The sequence below is a fragment of the Capsicum annuum genome, chromosome 7, assembly GCF_002878395.1.
Source record: "Capsicum annuum cultivar UCD-10X-F1 chromosome 7, UCD10Xv1.1, whole genome shotgun sequence".
Classification (NCBI taxonomy): domain Eukaryota; kingdom Viridiplantae; phylum Streptophyta; class Magnoliopsida; order Solanales; family Solanaceae; genus Capsicum; species Capsicum annuum.
Window position 1 is genome coordinate 205,355,432 of NC_061117.1, and position 11,955 is coordinate 205,367,386.

General features: G+C 40.1%; 1 protein-coding gene across 1 annotated transcript; it reads left to right on the forward strand.

Moving 5' to 3' along the window:
• Nucleotides 1–60: 60 nt before the first annotated feature.
• Nucleotides 61–11,031, forward strand: LOC124900093. The gene is made up of 3 exons (XM_047415391.1): nucleotides 61–1,018; nucleotides 6,543–7,157; nucleotides 10,738–11,031. The coding sequence occupies exons 1-3, from the start codon at nucleotides 704–706 to the stop codon at nucleotides 10,777–10,779; spliced, it is 972 nt and encodes a 323-aa protein (XP_047271347.1). The 5' UTR covers nucleotides 61–703; the 3' UTR covers nucleotides 10,780–11,031.
• The last annotated feature ends 924 nt before the right edge of the window (nucleotides 11,032–11,955 follow it).

Here is an 11,955-nt window from a genome sequence, read left to right on the forward strand (position 1 = left end):
AAATAATATAAAAAATTTAATTTTATTATTTATTATTTTTTAATTTGCGTGAATGTCAATCCCATCCCCTGCCTCTGAGTTTTTAAACCAGCAAATTCCTAAAAAACATCCGGATTCTTCCAAATTACAAACACAAACTGAATCTTTTAAAGAAAAATTACTAGCATCTGAATTCCAATCTGATCTTAATATGGAAGACTGTGTAGATGCTCCTTCACACTTTCTCATTTGGGGCGGAGGAACTCTCCCATGGTGTTAAAATCATTTTCCTCTCGAAGGAAGAAAATGAGAGGCTCTGCTCTCCTTGGAAACATTCACTAATCATTAAACTTCTTGGTAAGAAATTATCCCATCAGTATCTACGTCAAAAACTGATGGACTTATGGAAGCTCCCTGAAACATTCCCCTTAATTGACCTTGGTCTCGACTTCTATGTAGCTAAGTTTTCTCAAAAATGGTCCGTGGTTTATTAATGGCCGGCCACTACTTATCTATCAAAAAATGAAAACCATACTTTGTTCCCCAAAATGAAAAAGTAACTTATTCTGCAGTTTGGGTCCGATTACCACACCTGCCTACTGAATTTTACGATGCAATCCTTCTAACCAAAGTTGGTAATGCAATCGAAAAATTGTTGAAAGTGGATGCATGTACCAGCTCTACTCTGCGAGGTCGCTACGCCCGTTTATGCGTCCAAATTCCGATGGAGGAACCTGTTCTTAGCAGCATCCAAATTGGGCATCACAACCAAACAATTTTATATGAGGGTGATGGTTATCTTTGTACCAGCTGTGGCCGTTTTGGCCATATTCGCTTGCGTTGCTTGTATCAAAAGTTGACTCCTCCAATGGCTCCTTCTAACCAAGGGACCGCTTTGGCTCCATCAGATCATGAGGAATGGCACACAGTCAAGTTCCCATCTCGGAAGAATGGCAAAGGGGGAAGAAATACACCATTGCCTACTAAGACCCAATTTCCAACCAAGGCGCGTGTAGCGACGGAACATACTGAGGCTAAGGTAAATTCTACATATGAAGAAACTCCAGGTACTTGCCCTGCGTCGAACTTTAAATTTAAATCTGCCAATACTATCAGTTCAAATATGTCTTCTTTCGATAATAATAAATCCCCCAACTTCTTTAAATCTTATGAGAACACCTTGCTCAAACCCCGTTTTTTGCCCCCCAGGAAGGTGTTCTTCCCATGGATCCCCATTCCGGTACAACAAGGGCAATTTGTAATTGTCAAGTTCTAAACAATTTAGTCGAAATAAGCAGTAAAAAGTGGGACAATTTTCTGGATTTTCTGATTAATAACTGAATTGCACCACTAAAATGACGTAAGCAACTAATCTAAGGGGCCTCCATTGATAGCTTGGATCTGCAGTATGAGAAGATATAGAAATTAGAGTGAGAAGGAGAGAGAAGAGGAGATTCTGGAAGAAGGAAGAGATATAGAAATTAGAGTGAGAAGGAGAGAGAAGAGGAGATTCTGGAAGAAGGAAGAGAGGTGAGAAAAATACGATAATTTCTGAATAGTCTCTCTCCTCAAGTTGGTTAGAACTTATAACAAACATGTGCTGTGTTGGCAGCTGACTTGGCAAAATCTAAGCCCTTGCGACCTTTTTAATTAAAACTATTCCTGGCCGTTCATTTTAATTTGTTGACATAGTGTGTTATTCACTATACAGATCATCACATACCCTTCCTCTGCAAAACATCCTTGTCCTCAAGGATGAAATTCAGTAAATTTAGCTCGTATGAAATCAAAATCCTCCAAGGGAGCCTCTTCGGGAGGGAGGTTGGACCACTGTATGAGCACCTTCACAGCTGCAGTGTTGCCCTTCTTGACCATTTGTCGTTGCAGAACTGCTACGGGTTTCACTAGAAACTGTCCATCGTCATTGGAAGAGTAGATTGAACCACCACTTTAGACCCTACCTTTTTCTTAAGCAAAGAGACATGAAAAACTGGGTGAACCTTATCTTCAGCCGGCAACTGTAGTTTATAAGCAACCAGTCCAATCTTACTGATGATTTTGTAAGGGCCATAGTACTTGGAGCTGAGCTTTAAACTCTTCCTCAGAGCTATAGAGGATTGTCGATAGGGCTGTAGCTTGAGATATACCATATCACCAACCTGAAATTCTCTCTCACTCCTGTGTAAATCAGCATAATGCTTCATCCTCTCCTGAGCTTTGAGGAGATTGTCCTTGAGTAACTGTTACATTTGCTGTCTTTTCATAATAACATCATCAACAACAGGCACAATGATATCTAGTAAGGGACCCATCGATAGTTGAGGAGGGCAGTAACCATACAAAGCCTCAAAGGGAGTGCATTGTAAGCTAGTGTGGTAGTTAGTATTGCACCACCATTCAGCAAAATGAAGCCATAGTTTCCATTGATGAGGTCTTTGACTTGTCATACATCTCAAGTAGTTCTCGATGCACCTATTGACTCTCTCGGTCTGTCCATCTGTTTGAGGATGGTAGGCTGAGCTATACAGAAGCTGAGTCCCACTCAATCTGAAAAGAGCTTGCCAAAAGTGACTCATAAAGACTCTATCTCTATCAGAAATGATGGATTAAGGGGTACCATGGAGAGTATGAACTCTTTTCCAAAACTTTTCAGCAACTTGTAAGGTAGTGAAAGGATGGGATAATGCTATAAAGTGAGCAGATTTTGTAAACCTGTCAACCACCACAAAAATGACATCCTTACCTTTAGACTTAGGCAACCCTTCAATAAAGTCCATACTTATATGTTTCCACGACTGATCAGGGATGGGAAGGGGTTATAGTAAGCCTGGGTAGGGCACATTCTCATCCTTGCTTTTCTGACAAACATCACATTCAGACACTACTTGTATCACCATCTGCTTCATTAAGGGCCAGTAAAAGAGTTGAGATAGTCTTTTAAGAGTACCAAGCTGACTTGAGTGGCCACCTAAATTAGAATCGTGAAAGATGTGAATCAATTGTAGCCTCAAACCTCCAGTTGATCCTACATAGATCTTTCCTTTCTTCTTTAGTATTCCTGCACCAAAATGCCATAGACTAGGGCCAGAATTATCGATTGAGAGTTGAGTTATCAACTCCATAGCTATGGGATCATCTTTATAGCTTTCCACAATTTCTTACACCCATAATGGAACTGTCAAACTTATTGCATTAAGATGAGCCTCATTAGTATGAACTACCCCTTCTTGTTGTCTTGAGAGAGCATCGGCTTCTCTATTTTCTGTCCCCTTTTTATATTCATAATCAAGTCCCAAAAGCTTAGTCAACCCCCTCTGTTGTACTGCTGTAGTGACCCTTTGTTCCAACAAATATTTGAGACTATGATGGTCAGTCTTGACTACAAAGTGTTTATATTGCAAGTAATGTCTCCATTTGTCCACCGCATTCAGTAAAGCCATATATTCTTTCTCATAAATAGACTTATCTCTGTGTTTAGCAGCCAATACCTTACTGAAATAAGCTTTGCCCTTTTGTAAGAGAATAGACCCAATCCCAGAATGACAAGCATCAGTTTCAACTGTAAATTCTTCATTATAGTCCGGTAAAGCTAACACTGGAGCAGTAGACATTGCTAACTTTTAGGCTGAAAATGCTTGATCAGCTTCATCAGTCCATATAAAAGCATTTTTCTTCAATAAATCTGCCAAGGGTCTGCTTATGCTCCCATAATTGGTTACATACTTCCTATAGTAACCTATCAGTCCCAAGAAACCCCTAAGAGCCTTAACAGTGCTAGGAGTAGGCCACTCTATCATTGCTCTCACCTTAGCCGGGTCAGTAGATACACCCTCAGCAGAGATCACATGTCCTAAGTACTCTACCTTGGATTGACCAAAGGAGCATTTGAACCTTTTTGCATACAATGAATGGGATACTAATGTATTGAATACTAAGACCAAGTGCTCTACATGCTCATGCAACGACTTGCTGTATATTAGGATATCATAAAAAAATACCACTACAAACTTCCTGAGGTAAAGCTGGAATACCTGATTCATGAGGGCTTGGAATGTTACTGGGGCATTGGTTAGCCCAAAGGGCATCACCTTTAACTCATAATGACCCATGTGAGTTCTAAAAGCTGTCTTGTACACATCTTCAGCTTTCATTCTAATCTGATGGTAGCCAGCTCGTAAATCTATCTTCAAAAATATTATAGCTCCATGTAACTCATCAAGAAGATCATCCACAATGGGAATAGGGTACTTATCCTTCACTGTAATTTCATTCAACCCTCTGTAATCCACACAAAACCTCCATGTTCCATCTTTCTTTTTGACCAATAAAGCTGGAGATGAGAATGGGGATTGGCTGTGACTAATGATTCCATTGGTTAGCATCTCAACAACTTGCTTCTCTAGTTCCTCTTTCTGGTAGTAATTATATTTGTAAGGTCTTAAGCTTACTGGTTCAGCCCCAGGTTTCAAGTTAATTGGGTGGTCTAAGTGTCTAACTGGAGGCAGATTTTTAGGCTCCACAAACACTGCCCGATACTTGTTGATTACTTCCTGTATAGTGTCATCTATTACCTCTTGTTCTCTTGTTGTTCACCCCCTAACATGAATAAATGAGCAATCAGAGTTTGTCCCTTCTTGATTAACTTACCCATTGTACTGCCACTGATCATACTTAGGCTTCCCTCCATTGGGATAGTACGTAATACTGTTTTATTATTCTTTCTGTCAATCGTCACGCACCTCTTTTCATGATCAAACTTAGTAGGATTGTATTTCTTCATCCAGTCGTTGCCCAAGACCAATCACAACCTCCTAGGTTGATAATTCTTAGGTTTTCCTTAAAAGGTTTACCCTCCATTTTCCAGCAAAAACCCGTGCAAGTAGTGTGACACATCACATAGTTTCCATCAGCAACCGTGACTTTTATAGGGGCACCATATTCAGCTACATATCCTGTATCACTCACAGCTTGCTCATCTATAAAACTATGTGTACTACTTGAATCGATCAACACAGCAAGGGTCCTGTTCTTCACTGAACCTTTAACAAGTATGGAGTTCACACCTTGATTATTGCCGGAAAGTGCACTCAAACAAATAGCCTCCAACACCTCTTGTTGTATCTCACCTTCAATAATAAGATAAGGTGGTTCAGGAATTTCTATTTCTTCAGGTGGTAATGCTTTTTCTTCACCTACCATGGAGTTCATTTGCTTTGCTGAACAGTTGTGCCCCAGAAAGTATTTCTCTCCACACCTGAAACATAGTTTGTTGATCTTTCTATGTTCATATACCTCAGGGTTAAGTCTGAAGGTGTTGGGTTTAGTAGTGTTCACAGCAGTAGGCCTCGAATAACTGGATCCAACTGGTGCTGCAGTAGGCTTGACCACTACAGGAGCCTTCTTCTGAGCTGCTTCAATTGCTTTTTCCTGCAATCTAGCTTGCTCGATAGCTAACTTCAATGTAGTGGGTTTGAACATCTTAACCCCAAATTTAATTTCCTTTTTCAGTGCTCCAATAAAACTAGAGAGGAAGTATGCCTCATTCAGGGCAGGATTCCTCATGATCATCTGAGCCTTCAAGTCTTCAAACCTCCTTAGGAATTTCTCCACAGTTACAGTTTGAGAGATTTTGTTGAACTCCTCCACAACATCTCCAATCAGAACTTCCCCAAATCGAATACACAATTCCTCCTTAAATTCAACCCATGAGACTACTCCCCTACTCAAAACAAGTGAGTTATACCAGGTTTCAGCTAACCCATTCAAGTATAATGCAGCCCCTTCTACCTTCTGGTTATCAGCAGTTTTATATAAATTAAAGTACCTCTCGCACTTACGCAGCCATACCTTGGGTTCAGAGCCCTCGAAGCTAGGCAATTCCCATTTAGGAGGGGGAATAGGCAGGCAACCTCGAGCTTTCTGCACAAGATTCGGGAGTAAACCATCCCTACCAGGATTTACAACCTCGGGAGCACGTTGAGGTGCCCTCTCCAGAGTTGTCAACCGATCCAAAATAAGCTCTAACGTACCCTTAATTCCAGCTTGTGTCGTATTGAGTTCCTCCAGAAGTTCATCATGTTGCAGTAACTTGTCGTCCAAGAGTTTAAATCGGGTTCCTTCAGCCATTGAAACCTGGTCTCTGATACCAATTATCAAGTTCTAAACAATTTAGTCGAAATAAGCAGTAAAAAGTGGGACAATTTTCTGGATTTTCTGATTAATAACTGAATTGCAAAAACAAAAATACAACGAACTGAACCACTAAAATGACGTAAGCAACTAATCTAAGGGGCCTCCATTGATAGCTTGGATCTGCAGAATGAGAAGAGATAGAAATTAGAGTGAGAAGGAGAGAGAAGAGGAGATTCTGGAAGAAGAGAGGTGAAAAAAGTACCGATAATTTCTGAATAGTCTCTCTCCTCAAGTTGGTTAGAACTTATAACAAACATGTGCTGTGCTGGCAGCTGACTTGGCAAAATCTAAGCCCTTGCGACCTTTTTAATTAAAACTATTCCTGGCCGTTCATTTTAATTTGTTGACATAGTGTGTTATTCACTATACAGATCATCACAGTAAACCTGGAGACTCCCCCGTCTCCACCAATCCCTCGGGCTCGGGGTCGCGAAGGTCAAGGGACCATGGGGGTGAGGATGACCTCGTTTACGGAAATATCAAATTTCAAAAATTCAGCTCTCATGATATTTCCAGAAAACGAGGAGAAGAAGTATATCCATCTTTGCCCAGCCACTATTCTGAAGAGCTCCTTCGATCTCAGGCCTGCGATCAACGCTGCATTAGCCAAATATGCAGTAGTGATGACCCCAACACTGTGTTGTAGTCAGTTCTCGGCTACCGAAAGCTCTCAATCATCTTTGAACTTTTTTTCTCCAATGAATCAAGCTACTTGTTTTATTGTATGGAATACTAGGGGAGTTAACAATGACAACTTCAAGATGAATTTCAGGGATCTCATAAATTCGCATAATCCTTGCTTTGTTGCTCTTTTAGAGACTAAGCGGAGTAACCATTTGGGTCTTATGTATGATTTTGGGTTTGATGACTACTGGGAAGTTCCTGCTATAGGCCGCTCGGGTGGTATTGTCCTCCTCTGGCACACTTCTTTTGTTAGTATTACTCGTAAGCGTCAGACGTCTCAGGAATTACATGTAATGATTAAGGTACTGCCTGATAGCCCTTCTTGGTATTTTTCTACTATTTATGCAAGTACTGATTACAATATTCGTAAGCTTTTATGGGACAATCTTAGTACTTACGCAAATTCCATTTCTGGCCTGTGGTTAGTTACCGGGGATTTTAATGAAGTGCTAATTTTGGGGGGGGGGGGGGGGGGCAGATCTATTAGCAGCAACCGTTTCTCTAATCTTCTAGATTTAGGTTATAAGGGTTGATAATATACTTGGTCTAACCATAGATGTAGGGGGAATAATTCTAATGGCCTCATTCTTGAAAGACTTGATAGAGTTTTTGTTAATAACGATTGGCTTATCAACTAGCCGAATGCTACGGTCACTCACCTTCCCAAGACCTATTCGGACCATAATCCCCTTCTCATTTCCCTTACCGATAACTTTATCCGCGGTTGTCCTAAACCTTTTAGGCTTGAAAAATTATGGATGGACCACCCTGATTTTAGTAAGGTTGTAAACCATAGTTGGTCTGATAATGATTTCCTCCAAGCAACTTCTAACTTTCAGAGTTCTGTTATTGCTTGGAGCAAAAGAACCCTTGGTAACATTTTTCGTCAGAAGAATAGAATTCTTGCTCGTCTGACGGGTATTCAAAACTCTCCCTCCTACCCTTCTATTGTTTTTCTCCAGACATTAGAACAGGACCTTAAGGCAGAGTTTAACCATATTCTTAATTCCGAAGCTGACTATTGGAAATTACGCTCTCATATAAATTGGCTTAGGAACGGGGATGCTAATGCCAAGTTTTTCTATATTTCGGTTATCAATAGAAGAAGGAAAAATAAAATTGTTTATTTCAAGGACAACAATGACAATTGGATTACTCATCCCACTGAAATTCACCAACATGTGTTCCAGTTCTTCACTTCTAGCTTTACTACTAGTCAATGTTCCACCGACTGGACTCATCTGAAGAGCTCCCCTTTAAGCTTTCACAATTTTGATCTTTCTGATCTAGATCGTCCTCTCCAAGATTTCGAAATCACTCAAGCGATCTTCTCCTTTAAACCTTTTAAGGCCCCGGGTCCGGATGGCTTTCATCCCCACTTTTTCCAGTCTCAATGGACTACTATTGGTCCCTCTGTTAAAGCTATGTGCCACGAGGTCTTTCAAACTCATCTCCTCCCGCCTTCTTTGAACGACACGTTTTTATGCCTGATCCCAAAATTCCCAAATGCAAACCAGCTACGGAATTTTTGACCTATCAGTCTCTGCAATACGTCTTATAAAATCATTACAAAAATTATTGCTAACTGCCTCAAGCCTGTTTTAACTAAACTCATTAGTCCCCACCAGTCTAGTTCCCTCAAAGGTCGGCGTGCAAGTGATAATGCTATCGTCGCTCAAGAACTCATTAATTATATCTCCAAATCTCAAAATAAAACGGGGAGCTTTATTCTTAAGGTTGATATGGAGAAAACTTTCGACCGACTAGAGTGGTCCTTTGTTTACCGTACTCTTTTATATTTTAAATTTCCCCCAAAAATTACCTCTCTTATTATGCATTGTATTTCTACCAGAAATATCGCTATTCTAGTTAATGGGTCCCCGAAAAATTACTTCTCCCCTTCTAGAGGTGTCCGACAGGGCGACCCCATGTCTCCGTACATATTCATTCTCTGTATGGATATGCTCTCTAATTATATCTCTCATCAGGTAGATACTCTTCGTTGGGATGCTCTTAAACTTAGTCGGAATGGCCCCCCTATATCCCATCTTTTTTTCGCTGATGACCTTACACTTTCCTCTAAAGCTACCTTTAAATCCATCCTCACCACCATAATTGCATGCTTCGCTTCAGTATCTTATCGGGACAAAAAATTAACGCCTCTAAGTCCAAAGCTATTTTTTTCCGCCCGATGCTCTACCAATGCTTGGAAACTCATTAAGGACCTCCTTCACATCTCCCCCTCCACCAACTTTGGAAAATATTTAGGCTTTCCTATTTATTTAGGCTTTCCTATTCTCCACCATAGATCGAAGAGTGCTGACTACCAATTCATTATCGATAACATGCGAGAAAAGCTTACTTCCTGGAAAGCCAACTTTTTATCTAAAGCAGGTAAGCTCGTCCTAATTAAATCCACCTTAGATGCTATCCCTGCTTACATTATGCAATTTCACAAGCTCCCTACGAAGATCTGTAATACTATTGATAAGATACAACGTGATTTTCTTTGGGGATCTACACCCAAAAACGCAAGCTCCATTACATTAACTGGGAGAAAGTCACGTCTCCCAAAGATCAAGGGGGTCTTGGACTCCACAAAACCTCGATCAAAAACCAGGCTACTATTATGGGTTTGGCTTGGAGAATGTTTACTATCCCTACGACCCTTTGGGCCAAAACTCTTCTCCACAAATATAACCACCATCGCATCAATGCCTCTACTTCTTTTGTTTGGAAAAATATTTTATCTGGTGGCTCTATCTGCACGCAGGCTACAGCTTGGGTCCCGTCCACTGGTCGTTCAATTAATCTTTGGAACCATCGTTGGGTACCTGGTGTCCCGCCTCTCCGTCAAGTCATGTATGGTCCCCTTTTCTCTACCGAATAAGCTTCGACTCTTAGTGACATTTGGTCTGGCAACAATTGGGATTGGATCAAAATCTCCTTGGAACTCCCCTCCGCGGTTATAGATCTCACAAATCTCATTAAGCCTAATTTATCGCTGGGTACGCACGACCGTCCTTATTGGGCTCGCAATAAAAATGGTCTTTTCACCACGAAATCTGTCTACAGAATTCTGTCTATGCCTTCCTCTCATCCTTACGACTTTGGGTGGGTATGGAAAATCAATACGTTATGTAAAATAAACTTCTTTCTTTGGCTTTGCTCTCATAACAGGCTCCCCACCTCTTCCTACTTGCATTACATCGGCCTTTCTCAGGATCCTACTTGCCCTGTCTGTGGTCTCCAACCCGAAACTATAACCCACATCTTTACCCAGTGCTACGTCGCCCAGAAATTCTGGTTAGATATGGGTTTAAATCTCTCAAACGTTGATGTGTACGGTACCTGTTGGCTAAATATTCTTAAATCGCTGTCTCCTCCGGACAACTCTAATACTTGGCTGACGCTGCTCTCCTTTGCGATATGGCACATCTGGATTAACCGTAATAACAATGTCTTTAACAAGAAGTTTGACTTCCCTAATGCAGCCCTTGTTCATGATAAATCTGATGCATATGTTAATACTATTTCTTCCCACAGCAATGGTATAGGCTATGTTTCAATTAATATTCGTTGGTGCCCCCCTCCTAGTGGTATATTTAAACTCAACATTGATGGATCTTACAATGCAACTCCCTCTCTTCGTGGTATCGGTGGTGTTATTCGTGACGCATCGAGCACCTGGATTATTGGATTTTATGGCAACAGTCACAGCCACTGTCATACTTTGGTGGAACTGGAAGCACTACTTCATGGCCTTGAAATAGCTGCTAACTATGACTACACTCCTCTTGTTGTTGAAACGGATTCGGTTGAAATTTTACTCCTCCTTCAGCATCCTTTACCTCCGTATACCGACATTATCCGTAATTGCAGGTCAATGTTGAGGAGCGTGGGGAATCCAGTGGTGCAACATAATTTCCGCGAGGCAAATGCAGTAGCCGACTATTTGTCACGAAAAGGGCAGCATCTTCACTCACCAACAAAATGTGTTTTGACATCTCCACCAGCAGAATTAGAAGAACTACTTCATAAGGATAACAATGGTGTTTTGTGTCGTAGATTAGTATCTTGGTCTTTGTATAACAATCTCCTTAGTTTGGGGAATCCGCCACTACTGCTAGTAATAGTACTTTAGTTCCAGTTAATGCTAAGCATAGTACTACTTTTGTAACCTCTACTCCTAGGACTTCCACTGGAAGTACCTCCACGCTATGTACTGACATCTAGTATATCTATATAATATTTTCCTTTGCCTACCAAAAAAAAAGAATGAACAAGCAATGTATGTGCTCAAGAAAGGGTGTAAAATCTGATGAAATGCCATGTCTTAAATCTAATAGAAAATACATAAAGTACTCCCGGAACTTGTTTGACTTTTTCAAAAAGACATCTAAACTATACTTCCGATCGATTACCCTACGATTCTTTCTTAAACCATTATAAATACATCATTTTCAGTCCATGCGTGTTATCATGCAATTAAGACGCGTGAATGAGAAAAAATATTTCGACAACGAATTAGAAAATGCCAAGTGTAAAGTGCTAAACTCCTTTTTCTCTTCTTCTTCCCCAATTCTCCATTGAAAGCCATTTAAGCAAGGAAATTTCAAAAAAAAAAAATCCTCCTCAATGAATTAGATTAGTGGGATAAAAAAAATCTTATTAACTTTAATTTCTTCTTAATTTGTTTAAAAGTTGACATTATCAATTAAAAGCTGCCACATGTAATTTTTTTGCCAAATAATTTTAAAATTCCTTCTTCTCCATTGACAACTTCTTCTCCATTGCCATAACTCAACAACAAAATCAATTACAGAAACAACAATATCAATTACAACAACAATCGAGCTGAATTCGAAAAGTTCAGTGTATACTTTGCCATTATCAAAATTTGAAAAACTTGATCGAAGAATCGACCGTCCATTCTTAGTCGTGACATTTATGAAAAAGTGCATATAGCCATTTCTTTTCAACTCCCATCTTAAGCTCTCAACATGGAAAAGAAATGGAAAGTTTTCAGAATTTTCCAAAATTCTCAAAATGGAAAATGTTCAAAAATTTTCAAAAAATTGTATTAAAACTGTAAATTTC